Source organism: Nicotiana attenuata, unplaced genomic scaffold (genome assembly GCF_001879085.1).
Source record: "Nicotiana attenuata strain UT unplaced genomic scaffold, NIATTr2, whole genome shotgun sequence".
Classification (NCBI taxonomy): domain Eukaryota; kingdom Viridiplantae; phylum Streptophyta; class Magnoliopsida; order Solanales; family Solanaceae; genus Nicotiana; species Nicotiana attenuata.
The window spans coordinates 410067-435376 of record NW_017670669.1 but is presented as its reverse complement, the minus strand read 5'-3'; the positions used below and the strand labels follow the sequence as shown (position 1 = coordinate 435376).

The 25310-nt window shown below is 42.3% G+C and overlaps 1 protein-coding gene across 1 annotated transcript; it reads left to right on the top strand.

Moving 5' to 3' along the window:
* The first annotated feature begins 256 nt into the window (after window positions 1–256).
* LOC109242090 lies at window positions 257–12802 on the top strand. The gene is made up of 5 exons (XM_019408917.1): window positions 257–499; window positions 583–659; window positions 723–1503; window positions 1585–1607; window positions 12487–12802. Exons 1-5 carry the CDS (start codon window positions 257–259, stop codon window positions 12800–12802), a joined length of 1440 nt encoding a protein of 479 aa, XP_019264462.1.
* The last annotated feature ends 12508 nt before the right edge of the window (window positions 12803–25310 follow it).

Sequence of the window (25310 nt, the reverse complement as noted above, 5' to 3'; positions counted from 1 at the left end):
GTTAGGAGATGAAATTGACCTAAAAAAACACTTTCAACATCAATGTTAGCCATGCAAAGTGTAAGAGGGCCAAGAGAATGATACTTGAATCCCTTGCTGGTAGTTTTACTGATGAGTATAATAAGATAGAGGCATATGCTAATGAATTGAGGCTGAGTAATCCAGGGATGATGTAATAGTTACCTTATCCAAGGATGCACTTGCTGAAGGAAAAGGAAGATTTTCTAGGATGTATATCTGTTTTCATGCTCTTAAAATGGGGTTTAAGAGTGGGTTGAGACCCTTTATTGGCTTGGATGGAACCTTCTTGAAAGGAAAGGCCAAAGGTCAGCTTTTAGTTGTTGTTGCTCTTGATTCAATGAATCATTTTTATCCTATTGCTTGGGCTGTTGTGGATAAAGAAACAAAGGTCACCTGGACCTGGTTCTTGACATTGTTGAACAATTCATTAGACCTCAAGCTAGGGGAAGGATACACATTCATGTCAGACATGCAGAAGGTACTTCAATGTTATTCTTTTCAATTATTGACTGTTTCCTTTTTATTTTTAGATGTTTAATTTTCTGCATCTTACATATGTAGGGCTTGATTGAGGCAGTTCAGGCAGTACTTCCTGATGCACACCACAGATACTGTGTGAGGCACATAGAGGCTAACTGGTGTAGAAGATGGGGTCATGGGGATCTGAAGAAAAAGTACTTGTAGTGGTGTGCATGGAGTAGCTATGAAGAAGACTTCAAGGATCAATTGAAAAACTTGGGAGAAGTTGATGAAAAAGCTGCTGAAGACCTGTTAAGGTATCCTCCACAATCATGGTGTAGAACATACTTTGACACAGTATGCAAGAACCAACAAGTGGACAATAACCTAACAGAATCCTTCAACTCATGGATACTAGAAGCTAGGCATAAGACAATAATCAGAATGCTTGAAGACATAAGAGTCAAGGTGATGAATCTGTTGAGAGAGCAAAGTGAAGTGCTGACTTGGACTGAAAATGTAAGTCCTCATACCATGCAGTTATATTACCTATTCTTGAATAGTGCACCAAAATGTACTGTTGATTCTAATGGAAAAGATGGATATGAGGTGAATGAAGGAACTACTGAAAAGCATAGAGTGAACATCAACCTGAAAAAATGTACTTGCAGAACATGGGACCTCACTGGGATCCCATGTCCTCATGCAATTAGAGCATTACTGTACAAAAAAATTAATCATGTGTCTGAGATTCATTGGTGGTTCACCAAGGATGCTTATCTCTCCACGTATGCACGTAAGTTAGAACCAATTAGAGGAGAGAAGTTCTGGAATATAGAGCCAACTCATGCAATGGATCCGCCAATGCTAGTGAATATGGCTGGTATGCCTAAAGTGAAGAGGACTATAGAAAAGAATGAGACAATAAATAGGCAAAGGGAGTGGTCTCAATCCAGAAAAGGCAGGGTGACGACTTGTTCCACATGTGGAAAGCCTGGGCATAATGCTAGGGGATGTCAAAAGGTAACCTGACATAACCTTACTATATTACTTCTTAGCTGAATTAACAATTGTCCCAATTTTGTTACTTTATACCCTTGACAGCAAAGCAAGGGAAGCAACCACAGGTTGGTAAGAAAACATAAAAGAGGTTGAGGAAAACTGTTGATGATGATCATGAGGACAATATGGCTACATCTCCAACTGCTGTGTAACGACCCGGCAGGTCATTTTTGGAATTTACGCCCCGATCCCCCATTTACTGCTTCCCCTAAGTTCATTTCTGCTATTTTGGTTTGCCGGGACGTTCGGTGTTAGGATCCGAAGTGTTTTGGGACACTTAGTCCCTAAATGGGAGCTTAAGAGTTGGAAAATGGTCTGTATTCGGAACAGTGTGAAGACGACCTAGGAATGGAAATTCGATGGTTCCGTTAGCTCCGTTAGGTGATTTCGGGGTTGGAGCGTGTTCGGAATGTATTTTGGAGGTTCGTAGCTCATTTAGGCTTGAAATGCCGAAGTTCGAATTTTTAAAGTTTCCGGTCCGATAGTGAGTTTTTGATCCGAGGGTCGGATTTGAATTCCGGAAGTTGCTGTAGCTCCGTCATGTCATTTGGGATGTGTGTGTAAAATTTCAGGTCATTCGGGCGAGGTTTGGTTAGGTTTTTGATCGAAAGTGTGTTTGGTTGGAATTTGAAGTTCTTAGGCTTGAATCTTTGCTTAATTCGTGTTTCCGGCGTTGTTTTAGGTGGTTTAAGGATTGGTACAAGTTTGAATGATGTTATGGGATATGTCCGTAGGTTTGGTTGTGGTCCCGGGGGCCTCGGGTGTGTTTCGGATGCTCAACGGAGCAATTTGAAGTTTGGAAATGTTGCAGAAAATTGCAGGTCTGAAGTCCTTCTTCGCGATCGCGAAGAAGCAACCGCGAAGAAGCAACCGCGTTCGCGTAGCTGTAAATTTCCCTTCACCGTGATCGCGTCCCAGACCCCGCGTTCGCGAAGTTCAGCAATTCCCTCTTCCGTGTTCGCATCCCAGTCAACGCGTTCGCATAGGTCAACTTCTGGACCTCATCTGATTCCTTATACGCGTTCGCGTGAGCCTTGTCGCGATCCCGTAGCTTTAAATCCCATGCCTTCGCGTTTGCAGCCTTACCTTCGCGACCGCGGAGAGCATTTTTGGTCACTTAACTTTTCCCTTCTCCGCGAACGCGCGCCATTCTCCGCGTTCGCGATGAACAACTGACCTGGGCAGTACTTAACATTTCAAAAACGAGGTTTTGCCATTTTTATCAAAACTCAAGGTTTGGAGCTCGGATTTGGGAGCAATTTCAAGGGTTTTTCAAAGGCAATCACTGGGTAACAATTCTCTACTCTCCTACGACTAAAACCCATTAATCTAATCGCGAATTCACCCTTTAATTTCGGATTTTTGAATGAAAATTGGGTAAAACTTCTTAGACCTAGCTATGGGGTTTGAGGGGGCATTTGACCTCCGATTTGGGAGATTTTTATATGGTTAGACTCGTGAGAGTACGAGGGTTCTAAAAACATAAAAATTATTTGATTCCGAGATGTTGGTTGGAGGGGCATTTTGGTAATTTTACCTATTTTTGCGCCCTAGCTTTAAAATTAATAGTGGAATCAATTGTTTGCAATATTATTTACGGTGTGTAATTGAATTAAATAGATTTGGGCCATTTGGAGTCGGATACTCGTGGCAAAGGCGCGGTTTCTACTGATATTGAGCCGGTTCGAGGTAAGTGGCTTGTCTAACCTTGTGTGGGGGACTTTTCCCCTTAGGATCTTACTTGATATTTGAGTGCCTTGTGCGTGAGGTGACGAGCGCGTACTTGAGCCAATTGATGAAATCCCGGTTTTTACTTAAGCTATGGAAAACTTAGTTCTTATCCTTATTGCCTTGTTCTGTTTGGAGTTATGACTTATGCTAGATTAGGAAAAAGGCATGTTTACCTGATTTGACCGCCTACTTGCTTAAATTATTTTAACTGCACTACGTGAAGCATGCTAGGCTAGTTCTATCTGTGTTTGTCTTTCGTACCTTATTCCTTGGGTTGTTTTTGGCTGTGATTGCGCATTTACATTGGGACTACGGATGTGGGATTCCGGTAGCTCCCCCCTTGTTTGTTTAATTTGGGACTACGGGTTCGATTCCCGGGAGATCCCCCTGCATTTTTACTTTGGGACTACGAGACGGTATCCCCGGAGATCCCCCTGCACATTGATGATTGGACTACCGGACGGTATCCCGGGAGATCCTTTGATATTGGTATGTGAGTTGGACTATGGGACGGTATCCCGGGAGATCCACTAGACAGTTGAGGAAAGGGCTACAGGACGGCATCCTGGGAGACCCTCGTTGGTATCTTTGACATTGAGTTGTGTTTACTCTGTGATTTACTCTATCCTTGTAGTTATTATTGTTTTCCTTGACTTGCCTTATTACACCGCTGTATTTATTATTTCTGTCAGAGTTTCCATACTGTTAATTATTGCTATTGTTATATTTTTGCCTCAGTAGGGCCCTGACCTTTCCTCGTCACTACTTAACCGAGGTTAGGCTTGGCACTTACTGAGTACCGCTGTGGTGTACTCATGCCCTTCCTGCGCATATTTTTCATGTGCAGATCATCCAGGTACCTCCACTCAGGCGCACTATCAGTGAGGCAGGAGGATTTCGGAGACTTCGAGGTAGATCTGCTGCATCCGCAGACCGACGAGTCTCCCTCTTATTCTATCCTTAGTATTTAGTTTTTCTCTCTTCGGTTGTTAGAATATTCTGGAGTCTTGGAACCATACTATACATTTCTGTATCCTGTGTTGCCCGTGAGCTTCCGGGTTTTGGGAATAGTTTGGATTTGTGTTATCGAGTTGTACATGCCAGGCGACATTTAGTATAGTTTCCTTTTAGATATTTAATTTGATTTTCTCTATTTTTCCGCAATTATTATGTTTCCGCAATAATAGGCTTACCTGGTCATGGGGACCAGGTGCCGCCATGACATGTTCACGGTTGGTGAACTAGGGTCGTGACAAGTTGGTATCAGAGCTCTAGGTTCATAAGAGTCACGGAACACAGGCCAGTTTATTAGAGTCTCGCTGATCGGTACGGAGACGTCTGTTTTTATCTACGAGAGGCTATGTAACTGTTTAGGAAAAATCTTCATTTCTTTTGAATTCCTTGTCGTGCGATATTTTGACATCAATTCTAAACTTCTGTCTTCTATTCTCTCACAGATGGTGAGGACACGTGCTACACGAGAGGACCAGGCACCCGCGCCCCCCGCTGCCGCCTTTAGAGGCCGGGGCCGGGGTAGAGGTCGAGGACGTGCGCGTGGTGCAGCCACAGCACCTGCGCAAGCTGCCGCCGAGGTACCACCAGCAGATTTGGCCGGAGCCCAGGCACCTGGTATGTCTACCACAGCTACTACTACTCCAGCGCTCCAGGAGACTCTGGCTCAGTTCATAAGCATGTACACCACCTTGGCTCAGGCCGGATTACTTCCCCTTACTGCAGCCACATCCCAGGCCGGGGGAAGAGCACAGATTCCCGCCGTCCGCACTCTCGAGCAGCGAGTGCAGGTTGAGCAGGCTCCGGAGATTATTCCTGCACCGCCTGCAGCACCAGTACAGCGCGGGGAGGGGTCAGCTGCTTCAGAGGACGAGCAGCGTAGACTAGAGAGGTTCAAGAAGTATGATCCTCCAGTGTTCAGTGGTCTAGCATCAGATGACGCCTTGGGATTTTTGGAGGAGTTCCATCGTATCCTTCGCACCATGGGTATAGTGGAGTCCAGTGGGGTTTCTTTCACGGCATTTCAGCTTCGGGGAGCCGCCTATGATTGGTGGCGTACCTATGAGTTAGACAGTCCAGTCGAGGCTGCTTCGCTGACTTGGACCCAGTTCTCAGACATGTTTATGAGGGAGTTTGTTCCCCAAAGCCTCAGGGATTCATGGTGCGCGGAGTTTGAGCACTTGCGCCAGGGTGCTATAACAGTTTCAGAGTATGCCATCCGTTATACTAGGTTGGCTAGACATGCACCGGCTTTGGTTGCCACAGTTCGGGAGAGAGTCCGCAGGTTCATCGAGGGCCTTATTCCGCCTATCAGGTCTAGCATGGCTCGAGAGCTGGAGATGGATATTCCTTACCAGCAGGTAGTGAGCATTTCTAGGAGGATTGAGGGTATGCTCGCCAGGGAGCGAGGGGAGAGGGAGGCCAAAAGGTCTCGAGAGTCGGGTCACTACTCTGGTGCCCGCACCCCATCAGCAGGTCGTTATGGTAGAGGTTATTCTAGTCGCCCTGTACATTCAGCTTTGCCAGCAGCCGGCAGTACTCCAGCTCCGCCTGCACCTCAGGAGCCTTATTATGCGCCTCCAGTTTCTAGTGCGCCTCCTGCGCGGGGTACTTCCAGAGGTCAGTCCAGCAGGCCTAGCCCCAGCCAGTCACAGCCACCTTGTCCTCCCAGAGCTTGTTTCGAGTGTGGTGATACACGTCATATGGTTAGGGACTGCCCCAGACTTGGTAGGGGTGCATCTTCACAGAGAGGGGTCGGGCCAGATATTATTGTATTCTTGCTCGCACTAAGGCGGTTGCCTCCGATTCCGTCATCACAGGTATTATACTGGTCTGTCACAGAGAGGCATCGGTTCTATTCGATCCAGGCTCTACTTATTCTTATGTGTCTTCTTATTTTGCTTCGCATTTGGGTGTGCCTCGGGATTCTTTGAGTGCCCCCGTTTATGTTTCTACTCCCGTGGGAGATTCTCTTGTTGTGGACCGCGTTTACCGGTCATGTTTGGTTACTATTCGTGGTTTTGAGACCAGGGCGGATCTATTAGTACTCGGTATGGTTGACTTTGATATTATTCTGGGCATGGACTGGTTGTCGCCCCATCATGCTATTCTTGATTGTCACGCCAAGACCGTGATGCTGGCTATGCCAGGCATCCCACGTATTGAGTGGAGTGGTACCTTAGATCACACTCCCAGTAGAGTTATCTCTTTCCTTAAAGCTCAGCGTATGGTTGAGAAGGAGTGTGCCGCGTATTTAGCTTATGTGAGAGATGTCAGTGTTGATACCCCTTCTGTTGATTCAGTCTCAGTGGTACGGGATTTCCCCGACGTGTTTCCAGTTGACCTTCCGGGCATGCCGCCCAATAGGGACATTGATTTTGGCATTGATCTGTTGCCGTGCACTCTGCCCATTTCCATTCCTCTGTATCACATGGCTCCTCTGAGTTGAAGGATAAATTGCAGGAATTGCTGGGTAAGGGTTTTATTCGACCCAGTGTTTCACCGTGGGGTGCTCCTGTCTTATTTGTGAAGAAGAAGGATGGTTCTATGCGTATGTGCATTGATTATCGCCAGTTGAACAAAGTTACAGTGAAGAACCGTTATCCCTTACCTCGTATTGATGATCCGTTTGACCAGCTTCAGGGCGCACAAGTGTTTTCCAAGATTGATTTGCGCTCAGGTTACCATCAGCTGAAGATTCGGGAGCCAGATATCCCGAAGACTGCCTTCAGGACTCGGTATGGTCATTACGAGTTCCTTGTTATGTCATTTGGGCTGACCAATCCCCCAGCAGCTTTTATACATTTGATGCATAGTGTATTTAGGCCATATCTTGACTCATTCGTTATTGTTTTTATTGATGACATTCTGGTGTATTCCCGGAGTCGGGAAGATCATGAGCAGCACCTGAGGACAGTGCTTCAGACCCTGAGAGAGAAGAAATTATATGCAAAGCTCTCAAAATGTGAGTTTTGGTTGAGTTCCGTGGCATTCCTAGGCCACGTGGTATCGAGTGAGGGCATTCGGGTGGATCCGGGGAAGGTGGAGGCCGTGCAGAGTTGGTCCAGGCCCTCCTCAGCTACAGAGATTCGCAGTTTCCTTGGCTTGGCGGGTTATTACCGTCGCTTTGTGGAGGGGTTTTCATCGATTGCTGCCCCTATGACTAGATTGACCCAAAAGGGTGCCCCATTTCAGTGGACAGAGGAGTGTGAAGCGAGCTTCCAAAAGCTCACGACAGCTTTGACTTTAGCCCCAATCTTGATGCTGCCTACCGGTTCGGGGTCTTATACAGTTTATTGTGATGCCTCACGGGTTGGACTTGGAGCGGTGTTGATGCAGGACGGTAGGGTGATTGCCTACGCGTCCAGGCAGTTGAAGGTACATGAAAAGAACTACCCTGTCCACGACCTTGAGTTAGCTGCTATTCTTCATGCCTTGAAGATCCGGCGTCATTATTTGTACGGGGTGCCTTGTGATATCTATACTGACCATCGGAGTTTGCAGCACTTGCTTAAGCAGAAGGACCTGAATATGCGTCAGAGGAGATGGTTAGAGTTGTTAAAGGATTATGATATTACTATTCTTTATCACCCCGGGCAAGGCCAATGTGGTAGCCGACGCCTTGAGTCGCCGGGCGGAGAGTTTGGGGAGTTTGGCATATTTACCAGCCTCAGAGAGACCTATGGCGATGGACGTTCAGGCCTTAGCCAGCCAGTTCGTGAGATTGGACCTTTCGGAGCCCAGTCGGGTTCTAGCCTGTGTGGTTTCTCGGTCTTCCCTATTTGATCATATCAGGGAGCGGCAGTATGATGACCCTCATTTGCTTGTTCTTCAGGACAGAGTTCAGCGTGGTGATGCCAGAGATGTGACCATCGGGGATGATAGGGTATTGAGGATGCAGGGCCGGATTTGTGTGCCCAATGTTGATGGTCTTCGAGAGTTAATTCTAGCATAGGCCCATAGCTCGCGGTATTCCATCCATCCGGGTGCCGCGAAGATGTATCAGGACTTGAGGCAGCACTACTGGTGGAGGCGGATGAAGAAGGATATAGTTGACTACGTGTCTAGATGCCTCAACTGCCAGCAGGTGAAGTATGAGCACCAGCGTCCGAGTGGGTTGCTTCAGTAGATAGAGATCCCGGAGTGGAAGTGGGAGTGTATTACCATGGACTTCGTATCTGGACTCCCACGGACTGTAAAGAAGTTTGATTCTATTTGGGTCATTGTGGATCGGCTGACCAAGTCCGCTCATTTCATTCCTGTGTGTACCACTTATTCATCGGAGCGGTTGGCGGAGATTTATATCAGGGAGATCGTCCGTTTGCATGGTATTTCAGTTTCTATCATCTCAGATAGAGGTACTCAGTTCACATCGCTGTTCTGGAGAGCCGTACAGCAGGAGTTGGCACTCGGGTGGAGTTAAGCACGACATTTCACCCCCAGACGGACGGACAGTCCGAGCGCACTATTCAGATTCTGGAGGATATGCTCCGTGCGTGCGTGATTGAGTTTGGAGGGTCATGGGATCATTTCCTGCCACTGGCGGAGTTTGCTTATAACAACAGTTATCAGTCCAGCATTCAGATGGCGCCGTGAGGCTTTATATGGTAGGAGGTGTAGATCTCCGGTGGGTTGGTTTGAGCCGGGTGAGGCCAGGCTATTGGGCACAGAGATGGTCCAGGATGCAATGGAGAAGGTTAAGGTGATTCAGGATAGACTCCGTGCAGCCCAGTCCAGACAGAAGAGTTATGCGGACAAGAAGGTTCGTGATGTTTCATATATGGTTGGTGAGCAGGTTCTGCTTCGGGTCTCGCCTATGAAAGGCGTCATGAGGTTTGGAAAGAAAGGAGAGCTGAGTCCGAGGTTTATTGGCCCTTTTGAGATCTTGAGGCGAGTTGGAGAGGTTGCTTATGAGCTTGCCTTACCTCCCAGCCTAGCCGGAGTTCATCCGGTGTTTCATGTTTCGATGCTCCGGAGGTATCACGGTGATCCATCGCACGTGTTGGATTTCAGTTCAGTCCAGTTGGACAAGGATCTATCCTATGTTGAGGAGCCAGTGGCTATTTTGGACAGACAGATCAGAAAGTTGAGGTCAAAGAACATAGCTTCAGTGAAGTTTCAGTGGCAGGGTCAGCCGGCCGAGGAGGCGACTTGGGAGACCGAGCAGGATATGCGCAGCCAGTACCCTCATCTTTTTACTACCTCAGGTATGTTCTCTATGCTCGTTCGAGGACGAACGAATGTTTAAGTGTAGGAGGATGTAACGACCCGGCCGGTTGTTTTTGGAATTTACGCCCCGATCCCCCATTTACTGCTTCCCCTAAGTTCATTTCTGCTATTTTGGTTTGCCGGGACGTTCGGAGTTAGGATCCAGAGTGTTTTGGGACACTTAGTCCCTAAATGGGAGCTTAAGAGTTGGAAAATGGTCCGTATTCAGAACAGTGTGAAGACGACCTCGGAATGGAAATCCGATGGTTCCGTTAGCTCCGTTAGGTGATTTCAAGGTTGGGAGCGTGTTCGGAATGTATTTGGAGGTTCGTAGCTCATTTAGGCTTGAAATGCCGAAGTTTGAATTTTTGAAGTTTCTGGTCCGATAGTGAGTTTTTGATCCGAGGGTCGGATTTGAATTCCGGAAGTTGCTGTAGCTCTATCATGTCATTTGGGATGTGTGTGCAAAATTTTGGGTCACTCGGGCGCGGTTTTGTTAGGTTTTTGATCGAAAGTGTGTTTGGTTGGAATTTGAAGTTGTTAGGCTTGAATCTTTGCTTAATTCGTGTTTCCGGCGTTGTTTTAGGTGGTTTAAGGATTGGTACAAGTTTGAATGATGTTATGGGATATGTCAGTAGGTTTGGTTGAGGTCACGGGGGCCTCGAGTGTGTTTCGGATGCTCAACGAAGCAATTTGAAGTTTGGAAATGTTGCAGAAAATTGCAGGTCTGAAGTCCTTCTTCGCGATCGCGAAGAAGCAACCGCGTTCGCGTAGCTGTAGCTTTCCCTTCACCGCGATCGCGTCCCATACCCCGTGTTCGCGAAGTTCAGCAATTCCCTCTTCCGTGTTCGCGTCCCAGTCAACGCGTTCGCATAGGTCAACTTCTAGACCTCATCTGATTCCTTATACGCGTTCGCGTGAGCCTTGTCGCGATCGCGTAGCTTTAAATCCCAAGCCTTCGCGATCACAGCCTTACCTTTGCGATCGCGAAGGGCATTTTTGGTCACTTAAATTTTCCCTTCTCCGCTAACGCGTGCCATTCTCCGCGTTCGTGATGAACAACTGACCTGGGCAGTAATTAACATTTCAAAAACGAGGTTTTGCCATTTTTATCAAAACTTAAGGTTTGGAGCTCGAATTTGGGAGCAATTTCAAGGGTTTTTCAAAGGCAATCACTGGGTAACGATTCTCTACTCTCCTATGACTAAAACCTATTAATCTAATCGCGAATTCACCCTTTAATTTCGGATTTTTGAATGAAAATTGGGTAAAACTTCTTAGACCTAGCTATAGGGTTTTGAGGGGGCATTTGACCTCCGATTTGGGAGATTTTTATATGGTTAGACTCGTGAGAGTACGAGGGTTCTGAAAACATGAAAGTTATTCGATTCCGAGATGTTGGCTGGAGGGGCATTTTGGTCATTTTACCTATTTTTGCGCCCTAGCTTTAAATTTAATAGTGGAATCAGTTGTTTGCAATATTATTTATGGTGTGTAATTGAATTGAATAGATTTGGGCCATTTGGAGTCGGATACTCGTGGCAAAGGGGCGGTTTCTAGTGATATTGAGCCGGTTCGAGGTAAGTGGCTTGTCTAACCTTGTGTAGGGGACTTTTCCCCTTAGGATTTTACTTGATATTTGAGTGCCTTGTGCGTGAGGTGACGAGCGCGTACTTGAGCCAATTGATGAAATCCCGGTTTTTACTTAAGCTATGGAAAACTTAGTTCTTATCCTTATTGCCTTGTTCTATTTGGAGTTATGACTTATGCTAGATTAGGAAAAAAGCATGTTTAGCTGATTTGACTGCATACTTGCTTAAATTATTTTGACTGCACTACGTGAAGCATGCTGGGCTAGTTCTATCTGTGTTTGTCTTTTGTACCTTATTCCTTGGGTTGTTTTTGGCTGTGATTGCGCATTTACATTGGGACTACGGATGTGGGACTCCGGTAGCTCCCCCCTTGTTTGTTTACTTTGGGACTAAGGGTTCGATTCCGGGAGATCCCCCTGCATTTTTACTTTGGGACTACAGGACGGTATCCCGGGAGATCCCCCTGCACATTGATGATTGGACTACGGGACGGTATCCCGGGAGATCCTTTGGTATTGGTACGTGAGTTGGACTACGGGATGGTATTCCGGGAGATCCACTGGACAGTTGTGGAAAGGGCTACAGGACGGCATCCTAGGAGACCCTCGTTGGTATCTTTGACATTGAGTTGTGTTTACTCTGTGATTTACTCTATCCTTGTAGTTATTATTGTTTTCCTTTACTTGCCTTATTACACCGCTGTATTTATTATTTCTGTCAGATTTTCCATATTGTTAATTATTGCTCTTGTTATATTTTTGCCTCAGTAGGGCCCTGACCTTTCTTCGTCACTACTCAATCGAGGTTAGGCTTGGCACTTACTGAGTACCGCTGTGGTGTACTTATGCCCTTCCTGCGCATGTTTTTCATGTGCAGATCATTCAGGTACCTCCACTCAGGCGCACTATCAGTGAGGCATGAGGATTTCGGAGACTTCGAGGTAGATCCGCTGCGTCCGCAGACCGACGAGTTTCCCTCTTATTCTATCCTTAGTATTTAGTTTTTCTCTCTTCGGTTGTTAGAATATTCTGGAGTTTTGGAACCATACTATACATTTCTGTAGCCTGTGTTGCCCGTGAGTTTCGGGTTTTGGGAATTGTTTGGATTTGTGTTATCAAGTTGTACATACCGGGCGGCATTTAGTACAATTTCCTTTTAGATATTTAATTTGATTTTCTCTATCTTTCCGCAATTATTATGTTTCCGCAATAATAGGCTTACCTGGTCATGGGGACCAGGTGTCGTCATGACATGTTCACGGTTGGTGAACTAAGGTCGTGACAGCAGGGCTGTCCTTAGAAGAGGAGCTGCAACTAACAACACCACAAGCCAGTTAGGCCAGTCAAGCAACCAACAATTCTGGACCTCAATACATCTTTATGCCAACACCATCCCTGTCTAGGAAGCAATCAATCAGCAATGCAGAAGCTGATTTTGACTATCCTGAAGCAGACAATCCAGACCCACTTATAATGCCAAGGCATGTGTCAGAGGCAAAGACTAGACTCCAAAGGAGGGAGCAACTAGGCAAAACAACTGGAACAAGGACTATTAACTTTGTTGGTGATGCCAGTTGTATGAGTTTGCCAACACAACTTCCTTACTCACCCAAAAATCTTACATGGAGAGGAAAAGATGCCATAACAGGAAACCAATTAGAGAGGCAACGACTAGCCAAGATGAAGTCAAGGAAGGGAAATGGAAATGAACAGAACTAGTCAAGTTCTGAACATGTGAATGGTTTTTGGTGTCTTGGATTGATGTAATTACTGCATGTGACAGTACTTTTAACTTAACTTTTAGGTCCTTTAACTTAAACATTTCAAGGTGGATGTCATTTTATTACTTGGGTGGTATGAGTTTTTGGGGTTATAAAGTGACATCCCTTTTGGGTCCCTTCAACAGAATGATGTTGAATTATGTTGTCTATGAATGAAGTTATGTAACTGTTATGTTTATGTTGTTGAATGAAGTGTTAGCTGATTTTTAATGAAGTGTTAGCTGATATTTAATGAAGTTATGCTGACTGCCCAGTTATGTATTTCATTATGTTGAAGTTATGTTGTGTTTGTGATAAAGGGAAGTATGATACAAGAAAACTTTATACTTAAACAACAAAAATAACCAGTATTTCATTAGTTGGAAACATTAACAATACAAAGCAGCTAAGTAGCAATGCAACCTAATATTAGAGCTAACATTACAATGAACACATCTCCTAAGCTAATTAGTTATTCATTGAAGCAGCAACGAACCCCAAAAATAGGCCTAATATTATCAATATAATGATCCACATCTTTGATATCTTTCTCTTCCAATATTGCAACTTTAATCACTTGAGAATGGTTTTTAGACTCCATGGAAGCTACTTCCTTCTTCAATTTCTCTATATCCAACATAACAACATCCATTGTCGACCACAATTCTCTATTTGCAATCATAGGATTAACTGGGAAAACTTCATCTTCCCACAAGAAAAATCGACATGAATAATCTTGTCAATAACAATAAATTACATTTAGACTAAAACACTTATACTTTATACAACTGGAAAATAGAAAAAACCAAACTTAGAATAAGACCAACAAACCTTAGGCTTCGGGCATTTATAAAAATTCCTTCCAGGATTAGAAATAGTTTTCGAAGTTAAGTTTCTTGCTATCATACCACAATGGCACTTAATCTGATGAGAGACGAGAGTAGATGAGCTTCCTTGAGACATTTCACAATCGAGGAAAGAAGGAGAGAAGATGAGCAAAAAAATTCTCTGATATGAACCCTAGAATTTATGCCTATGGTGGTATTGGGAAGAAGAAGGCATCTAACGGGTTATATTAACGGGTAACGGATCGGATGTGTCCAGGTTGGATTCCAGATGGCATTTTAATTGCCTTGTTGGACTGGGGTTAAAAATAAGGGTATCTTTTTTCACTTTCCTAACGGTAGGCCTGATAGTATAACGGGGGGCGGGAACGTACTATTAAAGTAGAGGGGTATATTAGAGCCTTTTCCCTTAAAAGAATATATATATTACCGGCCACTTAATTAACTTAATTTCTTGGTCATGGTGAGTCAATTGAATGATGATTATCCATGAGACTCTTAATCATCAAAACGTTAAGAGGGTTTACAAGTGAGGCATGTTGCTTTTTGTTAGTAAACTGTATTTGTAAAACAATTCTGAAAATATAAATTAATATAAACAGAAATGATAGAAACAATTCGAGCCCACTGAATTCACAGTGTTTCCTTAAGGAATTTAATCCCCTTCTAGTACCCAAGGTTATGGATTATTTCCTCACAGGATAGACGAATTACACACCGGTGTAGTGGTACTCCAAACCCCGGTGTTTCAGCGAACACAAAGTTCGGTAGCAAATCACGCTTACTTTTTGCTTTGTTTTATGCTAAAAGTATGCAGAAGAAGGAGAAGAAATTCAGAAATTCGTAGTGAAATTCTAGGCAGAATAGTGTTGTATTTATAGCCAAAAGTTGGGCTGAAATATGAAGAGGTGCAACTCTTCCGAATGGATGTTTCTGTAAAACGGCCACAACATAAATGCCATTACATAAATGGCTATTTACTCAACAATAAAGAGGGAAAATTGATGGGTAGTTAATTTTCTGTTACAAAAATAGAAAACTGAAATCTGGATAACTGATTTGGATTTAATATTAATATTTATTTTCATATTAATATTCTATTATTAAAATAAATATTTAATAACATTTCTGTTAATATTTTACTATTAACAAATAAATTTGGTCCAAAAAATTAATCAATCAATCATTTGACCAAATCGATATCCAAATCCAAGTTTCCCCCCTTGGCAAATGGACAAAGTCCCTCATTGGAAGAGAAAGAGGTTTTTTATGGGTATATAAGCAATTGCGCTTCTTCTAGCTCTTAAAGAGTTGAGAAGAAAGCAAGCCTCGCGCCGTCGCCGTCGTCGTCGCTCGGCTCGGCTTCGGCGTCGTCGCTCGCTCGGCTTTTTTGTTAATATTTTACTATTAACAAATAAATTTGATCCAAAAAATTAATCAATCAATCATTTGACCGAAGCCGAAACCGAAGCCGAAGCCAAAGCCAAAGCCGAGCGAGCGACGACGCGAGGCTTACTTTCTTCTCAACTCTTTAAGAGCTAGAAAAAGAGCAATTGCTTATATACCCATAAAAACCCTCTTCCTCTTCCAATGAGGGACAATGTCCATTTGCCAAGGGGGGAAACTTGAAATTTCACTCAAAAATTTCATTTCTCTCCATTTCTCATTCACCCTCTTTTAGGTATTTAATAAATTAAATATATTAAAAACCCAACACTTTTCTTGAGTAGACATGCTGAATAAGGTTTGCAAATTCGAAGTCGAAGCCGAGCGAGCGAGCGACGACGATGGCGCGAGGCTTGCTTTCTTCTCAACTCTTTAAGAGCCAGAAGAAGAGCAATTGCTTATATACCCATAAAAAAATGCTTCCTCTTCCAATGAGGGACAATGTCCATTTGCCAAGGGGAGAAACTTGAAATTTCACTCAAAAATTTCATTTCCCTCCATTTCTCATTCACCCTCTTTTAAGTATTTAATATATTAAATATATTAAAAACCCAACACTTTTCTTGAGTAGACATGCTGAATAAGGTTTGCAAATCCATTGTTAATCATCCACTAATTATTATACTTCCATCTGGTCGATCAAATTAATCATGAAAGGAAGATTACAATTCAAAATCTTTGAAGTGAAGTGACTAGTATGTCAATTGCACAACCATGGAGAGGTAGCACGCGACATCATTTATTTAAGAACGGATTCGGTCAAATCCATTAATTTTTGCTGAAATAATGTTTTTATTGTATGGGCTAAAATTACCATAATTATATGTGGACCAAGTCGACATTAAGAAAGCCTTCAAAGGGTGTCACGTGTCGTCAACAAGATATAATGATTTTGCTTCAAAAGGTCGATGTCATGAGAAAACATATCGTCGACGAGGTCAAGGTACCTCAACAGAAGACGAAGACGAGTACCAGCACTCCCTTTATCAGTAACAACTAGTTCTATGATTATGATTTTCCAGAGAATATTCCAGTGAATATTCCTCCTTGTTGTACTATTTAGAGTTTTGTGGCGCATGTACTCTTATAAATAGAAAGATATGTAGTTAGAGGGAAGAGGACATTCATTATAAAAAATAATACATTAACATTCTCTGCACATTCTTCCTTTATCATATACACACAAAGCTCACCTTTTTTCTCATATCTTTATCTACTCTTTCTCCCGCGATCCAAGGAGGATATGAATATTCAAAGCCTTATCATTATCTATCCTTGTCAGAAGAATTATTGGAGAATTCACCTTCTTCGGGTGACCTCCGCCCATTTATTTATTTAAATATCATTTATTGTTATTTATTGATATCTTCCATATTCTTGAATCATTTATCATATCATTATTGTTGTCACTTAATGCTACTCAATAGCACACGTGAGATCTTACTATAAAAATATCTGGTCTATCTTTTGGATATTAATATTGACTAAGATTAACCCTACTTTATTATAAAATCTGATTGTATAAATCTAGATCTAAAATTTGGGTCATATATTTATGTTAAAAAGAATTCATCAAAAATATATGTACATATTTTATATTTAAAATCCAGTAATTATTAGCACTTAAATTACATTCTAAAATTTAAAACCTATAAAGTTTAAATCTTAACTTTGGTGGTCGGGGAGTTCGGCAAAGGAAGAGTACCAAAAAGGTGCTTAATGCACTACATGTGTGTTGACATCAATCATATTTAAACCTCACACGAAATTTTGTTCCTTCATGTTCATGTTTGTCATTCTTGTCGCCAATCAATTATGAATCATTGTACTTGTGGATTGTTTTCCAACTACCATTATTAGGGTATTTTGCTTAACATGAATTGGTTAGAGCAACATAACATTAAATATTCTTTGTCATGAGACTCAAAGATTGTCGAAAAACGGGAAATCATTGCTAAATCTTCTGCATGAAAACCCTATTAGCCTATTGCACATGATCTTCTATGATCCAACACCTTTAGTAAATATTATAAACTAATCCTTAGTTACTTAATGCACCCTAAATTTAGCTAAATTTTATAGATAGATCTATTTAGGCCCTACAGTATATGATGATTTTTCATGCCATACTGACTTTATTAATATTAAAATAAAGTGCTGAAAGTAAAATTAAAGGTGAACAAGGCTCCGAACTTCAAACTTTAGTAGTTTACAGAAAATAGAAGAGAAAAAGGAAACTGTTTACCCTAAATATCGGATAACAATTAAACTTATAATATGGTTTTAAGAATATGTAATTTCACCTAATACCAATTGATAAACGTAAAGATTAACAGTATAGATTAACAATGAGATGAAGCAGACTAGTCTTGAAACGTGATTCGGCCCTCGAGCTTGAGTGCCCTCGAACTGATCGGTGCCCAAAATAGTTAAGAAACAAACTAACTGATGAACAAGAATATAAGCTAGAGAAAAATTATTGTATTGCTTTGATATGCATCAATGTCCGGTCTTTGCAAGATGATTAGGGCCCTATTTATATAGTAGAGGAATCCTTCTTATGGTATAATTCTAATTACGGAAGTAAATCCCATGATGGGCTAAATAACCGGTCCTGACTTGATACGTGATTTCCGCCACGATCCTTGCCTGATCGCGGATATCTCGACTTTCTGTTATCCGACCTCGCAGGCTTCCTTCAATCTCTTTCCAATTTCGGTCTCGATCTTGATCGGCCATTGATCCACGAGATTATCAATCCATATCTGTATCATCGTCCGATATAACTGAGGCAGAGCCTTGATCTACCACCCCGATTTCGATCAGTCATATAAAATTAGGCAAGCCCGGTTTTGACCGTATACAGAATCATTTACTCAACTGCTAGCTAGTCTTATCTATGAAATAGATTGGTAATGATCGAACATGAAAAAATAAAGAAGGGAAAAAGGTTTAGATCGGTAAACAGACATTTCATGGTTCTTAATTTTAAAATGAAATTAATGCTCGTTAAGAAAGTATAGAATATGAAACTTAAGCTTTCAATAAAAAAAAAAAAAGTTAATTTGTACTAGTATTTTTTGAGGAAGTGGTTTAACGTTAAGAATCATAGAGTAAGTAAAATAAAATAATGCTAACGAAAAGGGAAAATCATTCTTTTGTGCCATTAGCAATTTTATATGGTTAGGGATACATCAAAGGATATATAGTATATGATAACAAAAGATAGTAGCTGTTTGAAAGTCTCCCTAATGAGTGGGTGTATCGCATACTTCAACTGGAGCTTAAAGCATCAAATAATATTTTTCTTCAAATAATTAACATAACATTCACGTATAGGCATGTAGATGCTTAATTATGTCAGTAATCGATTAAACTTATAACGCATTCTTCTCCCTTCCTAGATTAATTAACTATACTATAGTTATCAATTCTCGTCATAATAACGACATATATTTTCATTGATATTAAATTTAGGAAGATATGAGGACTACAATATTTTTTAAAATTGAAACGTACTACCTAGAGAAAAAAGAGATACGATTAGTGAACTGAAAATTATTTCTTGAAAAACAAAAAAGCTCATTTAACCGATCAGCTAAAAATAATTATTCTGATATAGTCTACGATGCATTTAAGGAAATTTGTTCGAGTCGTCAAAAAAAAAAGAAAATCTGTTCGGGGCAATAATTTAACAACAACAACAACGACCCAATAAAATCTCACAAGTGGGGTCTGGGGAGGGTAGTGTATACGCAGACCTTACCTCTATCCCGAGGGGTAGAGAAGCCGTTTCCGATAGACTCTCGACCCAGAAGACGAAAAGAGACAATATATCAGTACCATCAACAAAAAAAACCCATAGAAATAATAATAACATCACAAGAACCAGTAAATAAGGCCAAATAATAACACATTTGACTGATCGGACAACAATAATGCAACCGATATATATATATATATATATATATATGGAGGCGGTTATAAGGTGTAACATCCCTTCTCCTCAAGATATCTATATTATATTAAAAGGAGAGTAGTGAAATATGTGGTTAAGCCAAGTGGCAAACTAAAATGAAGTCACTTGGCAGTTTTAAGACAACATCAAATATTTGAATTATAAATGGAAACATATTTGATGGAAATGGTTTAATGAACCTTATACATAATTATAAGTTTGATTAATTTTATCGGGGACATCCGATAAAATTGAAACGATACAGAGAAGATTAGCATGCCCCTGCGCAAGAATGACAAGCACAAATCGAAAATTAGTCCAAATTTTTAATGTAATAACACGAATTTTTTTATATACTTATTAAATGGTGAGATTTTTAAGAATTAGTTTAGTTTATAGCTATGGGGTCGAATATTAAATAAGTTAAAGGAATTTTGTTATAATATATAAAATATTGCACTAAATAAGTGTCTAGTGGCTAACTTTTTAACTATGCTTATATAATTAACTGTGGTTAATTTTTAAATGAGGAGTAGTAGGCCAAGCCCATTCTTTTTGGCTGCTCTATTTTAGTCGTATAGTTAATTTTAATTAACTATACGTACTCGCGCCATGCGCGGATCGATTCAAAGAAAAAAGAGCGAAGAGAAATAATAAAAACATATGCATATTGCAAATTAATTTTAGCGATTGCGACCAAAACAATTAAAATAAAAGACAAATATTTATTATTGCCAAGGGCCACCGACCGATCCCAAGTGGCTCTTTTAAAGAAAGCCTGAGCATGAAATATTTGATTTTCGTTTTGATCAGTAAAATATTTATTCCTCATTATGAGTTATAAGTAGCAATAATAATAATAATAATAATAATAATAATAATAATAATAATAATAATAATGATAATAATAATAATAATTAACTTAATTTCTTGGTAAGTGAAAAATCAAGTAACTCATTTAGCTTTGCTAAATTATCCAGCGGCTTGCCACTAACTTTTAATAAGCTACCCGACAATAAAAAACAGAGACCAAAAAAATACTCCTACTAATCCATAAGGAGTTAAAGTATGCCTTTACATTAGTTGATCAATAAATCGACCAACTTACTTGAATTACCATCAATTGAGTTTTCAAGAACCTCAATTATCAGGAGGTTAAATTGGATAAGAACTACTTCATTACAGTCTGCTATATTGAAGGATATAGACTGTTCTGAATCTTGTAACCAAAAAAGCTGCTAGTGGCATATGGAGGCTATCCAATATCAAAGAATAGATGTAATTTACCGGAGAAGACGAATCTCTAGTAAATTATCCAACATTTACAATTATCTTTCCGATCCTTTCTTCATCAAGGATATCGACTAACGCTGAAAGAATAGTACTTGTTTGGAAGAAATACTCTGCAATTTGTAGAAAGCGAAAAACGTGATTAAAAGGCCAATACTATAAGACTACATTTGCAATCCAGTCTAGAATATAAGATTTACATCACCCTCGTCTAGTTGGAATACTAAAAACATGAAGCAAATGATGCAACTTTGCCATAAAAAGGTTAGTTAGGAGAATTTTGTCTAATGACTACTATATATAAACATTTTTGTACTGCTTCTGCAGATCACAAGAAAAAAGAAATAAAATAAAGAGGAAAAAAGCAACTCTCTTTTGTACTGTTTCACACATCTGGAGAAAATAACAACAGGTTTCTCAATTAAGCATAATGATGATAAGTTTTTCTGTTAAACAGATATCTAAAACAATCGAAAAATATCACTGCACCAAAGTTAAGCAACATTCAACAGATTACTCCACAAATCAAAAAGGACCTGAGAAATAGTCATAGGTTTCATGTGTAACGACCCAACTGGTCGTTTTGCATTTTTGAACCCCGTTCCCTTAAATAAAACTTCCCGCACTTGCTTTAACTAATTTATGACTTGCGGGGACGGGTGGTTCGAAAGTTTGAGCAAGAATAAGTCTAGTTGCTTCTTTAAGTTTCTCTAAAAAGGCCAAGTTTGACTTCGGTCAACATTTTGGGGAAACGGACCCGGAATCATAATTTGACAATTTCTGAGGGTCCGTGAGAAAATATGGGACCTGGGCGTATGCCCGGAATCGAATTCCGTGGTCCCTAGCCCGAGTAATGAATTTTTATGTAAAATTGTTAAGTTAAAGTTTCAAAGATTTAAATAAACTAAGAAATCATTGTTTTCCTAGGTATCGGGTTCGGATTTCGATTCCGAAACTTGGTACAAGTCCGAAATATCAGTTAAGACTTACCCGTAAAATTTGGTGTCAATCCGAGTAGTTTAAGGGCGTTTTGACCCGTTGGAGGAGAATTAAGAACTTGAAGTTCAATGATTTGATTCATTTGGTTTTGGGGTTGATTCCTCGATTTAGCGTTGTTTTGAGTGTTTCGAGGGTTCGAGTAGGTCCGCCTCGTGATTTCAGACTTGTCAGTATGTTCGGGCGGGGCACGGGAGCCCCGAGCGTCAAGCGAGCGAGGCTCGAGTGAAGTTAGAATTTGGAAAATGACTGAAGCTTGCTGCTTCTGTCATAACCGCATCTGCGGTTCTTGGACCGCAGAAGCGGGACCGCAGATGCGGTCATTAGATCGCAGAAGCGGAGAAGGGGCAGGCCAGGGGAAACCGCAAAAGCGGCCCAGGGATCGCAGAAGCGGTTCCGCCTATGCGGCCCCCAGACCGCATAAGCGGTCGAGCCCCAAATCCCAAAACGCCGCACGAAGCGGCCGAAATTCCGCAGAAGCGGATTCCGTCAGNGGGGGCAGTAGCTCATTTAATACGAACTCAACCCCATTTTTAACACACTTCACTCTACACTTAGGCGATTTTGGTGATTCCAAAGAGGGGGTTTCAACATAACATTGCAAGGTAAGTAATCCCCACTCACTTTTAGTTCAAATGCATAAACATTAGGTAGATTTAACACTAAAAATTAAGTAAAATCAAGGGGTTAGAGCTAGACCTAGGGTTTAATAAAAACTAAGATTTAATCATGTAGTTTGCCATGTAATGAACTAGAAATCACATATTTGTGATCCTTAGGTGATAGAGAAAAACTTCCTTCGAAAAATATCGGAATCCGGACACGTGGGCCCGGGGTCGGAATTTAGGAAACTTATGGGAAAGGTTGGGAAATCACTTAAATCGTTAGAATTCAACCTTGTGAGCCTTTATTGACTAGTTCTTACTTCGTTTGATTAGTTTGAGATTGTTCGGTTGCGAATTAAAGATTTGGGCTCGTTCTTGGAACTTGGAAGTGCACTTTGGAGCGAGGTGAGTCTCCTTTCTAACCTTGTAAGAGGGAAATGTCCCCATAGGTATAATAAATAACCAAATTGCTTTATATGCGGGGGCTACGTACGTACCAGGTGACGAGAGTCCGTGCGTAGCGACTTTATGACAGTCCGGGTAGTCTAGGATCCTAAAGCATGTTATATGTGAAATCTCTGTAATCTTGTTGGCGGTTGAATTGTTTAGATCCTAACGAGTTGGACACTAAAATTCTAAAGGGATTCAATTTCATTTATTCTGGAATTATTAAAAGAGAATTGACTCGTATTTGGAAGAACATGCATTTTTATGTGTACCTGCGTCGCATGTATGATTCGCGAGCGGGGTGATTGTGATTTACATTTTTACCGCGTCGCATGTATGATTCGCGAGCGGGGTAATAGATGCATCTATGGTCCGAGCCGTTCGACCCTCGGCAGTGCACATTTACTTTTCTGTTGGATCGGGCCGTACGTCCCTCGGTGGTTATCTGTGTATGAATTAGCTAGCTTCTACTTGTGGCTAAAATTCCAGATTTGTTTAAATATTTAAGTATGAATGGACACACCCTATGGAAGGTTAAAGGAAGAATTTTTATTTCACACTTGGAAACTTTACGACTTGAGTTATATCTGCTTGTTTAAATGATTCTCATTATTTCTTGACCTTAGTAAGTATCAAGTCGACCTCTCGTCTCTACTTCTTAGAGATTAGACGGGATACTTACTGGGTATATGTTGTTTATGTACTCATGCTACGCTTCTGTACTTAAATGTACAGGTTCTGAGGCAGGTGGATCTGGGCATCATTCTGGTGCGTATCAGTGAGCACGTCTGGGACTTCTACGGTGAGCTGCTTTCCCTTCGTGCCGATCCGCAGCCGAAGAAGTCTTCCTTTGTATTTTTTGTTTCTGTCTATCCTGATTCAGACAGTAGGGTAGTGATGTTGTTGTGTATTCTACTAGATGCCCGTACTTGTGACACCAGGTCTTGGCACACACAGTTGTAGATAATTATTTTGAGGTTGTATAACTATTTTGTTAATTATTGATCTTTGCTGGTCTTGACTTTAAATTTGCAAAAAAATCTATTATAATTGTTTTTGGCAAGGGTAAAAATGGGAACTTAAGCAACCAATTTCGCAGTCGATTGGCCTGACAACGGTGTTGGGCGCCATCATGACCTGTTAGGGAAAATGGTTCGTGACAACATGGTATCAGAGCACTAGGTTCACGTAGGTCTCACAAGTTATGGGCAAACCTAATAGAGTCTTGTAGATCGGTACGGAGACGTCTGTATTTATTTTCGAGAGGCTATAGGGTGTTAGGAAAGACTACTCTTTATTCATTTTCCATCGTGCAGTGGTCAGTGTACTAAATTTCCTCTTCTATTCTCTCACAGATGGTGAGGACTCGTATCGCCGATGTTCCGGACCCGGGAGGAGCTGCTCCCCCTGTTGCTAGAGGCTGAGGGAGAGGCCGGGGGAGGGCACCGGCCCGTGGTAGGGGACGCGGGCATCCCAGAGCTATTCCAGATGCACCACCAGCAGGTCCTACAAGGGATCCCATTGTTGAGGAGCAGGGCGAGGTGCTCGCAGCTGTGCCTACTCCGGTGGATTTCATGACTGCGCCGGGATTTCAGGAGGTCATGGGTCGTATGCTTCGGTTCATGGATACTATGACTCAGGCTGGTTTATTTCCAGCGGATCCAGCTATTTCCCAGGCAGGAGGGGGAGCACAGACCCCTACTGCTCAGGCCCCAGGCCATACAGCCGCAGTTTATCAAACCCCGGGTGCACTACCCGCAGATGGGGTTCAGCCAGTTGCTGCAGCGGCACCCCCAGCCCAGGCCAGCTGTGGACGGCGATCCGCAGAAGTTATTAGACAGATGGACCAGGTTGCACCCTCCAGTCTTCGGGGGTGAGCGTCATGAGGATGCCCAGGATTTCATTGACAGGTGCAGGGATAGATTGCACAACATGAGGATACTGGATTCACATGGAGTTGACTTCACCACTTTTCAGTTTGAGGGCAGGGCCCGTAGATGGTGGCAGTCTAATGCCTTTAGCAGACCAGCAGGTTCTCCTCCCCTCACTTGGGATCAGTTCACTCAGTTATTCCTGGATCGGTACATTCCACCATCTGAGAGGGAAGAACTGCGTCATCAGTTTGAGCATCTGGAGCAGGGTCAGCTGTCAGTGACCGATTATGAGGCGAGGTTCTCAGAGTTGTCTAGCCATGCACTTATGATACTTCCCATAGAGGCAAAGAGAGTACAGAGATTTGTTGCGGGGTTACATCCCACTATCCGGTCGGGTATGGCCCGTGAGGTAGAGATGGGCACTGGGTATCAGCTAGTACTTGAGATTGCTCGCAGGATTGAGGGTTACCGTCTGAGGGGTAGAGAGCAGATGCAGCAGGACAAGAGGGCCTCAAATTCTCCGGAGAGTTTAGAGGTGCCCCAGGTAGAGGCAGAGGTCAGTTTGGGAGGGGACAGCCCAGCAGGCCACCACATTCAGCACAACCACCCCCTCTCCGAGGTGCCCCATCGAGGCCTTATTTTAGTGCGATGTCGGAGAGTTCTTACCGCCCACCAGCCATTATGGGCCCTTCCGGCGGGTATCCTAGTCATCAGGGTTCTTCCAGTGCTTACCCCAGTGCCACGCCAGAGAGTTCGTATCGCCCACTATCCATCCAGGGGTCTTTTAGCGGGTATTCGGGTCTGCAAGCTCAGACTTCAGGGTACCAGGATTCGATGCCGAGAGGATTTTACGAGTGTGGAGATCCGGGTCATATGAAGAGGACTTGTCCCAGACTTCAGGGTAAGGCGGAGCAGCAGGGTCAGTCGTCCATGACTCCAGCACCAGCGGCCCAGACACCTAGAGGTGGATGACAGACAGGTAAAGGTCGTCCCAGAGGTGGGGGCC

Bases quoted from the DNA above. Each gene is read 5' to 3' on its own strand.
- LOC109242090 (XM_019408917.1), top strand. From the start codon at position 257: ATGGGGTTTAAGAGTGGGTTGAGACCCTTTATTGGCTTGGATGGAACC. The intron at 660-722 runs GTGTAGAAGATG...TGCATGGAGTAG, and splicing joins AGGCACATAGAGGCTAACTG to CTATGAAGAAGACTTCAAGG. The intron at 1,608-12,486 runs GTTGGTAAGAAA...ATCCCTGTCTAG, and splicing joins AGCAAGGGAAGCAACCACAG to GAAGCAATCAATCAGCAATG.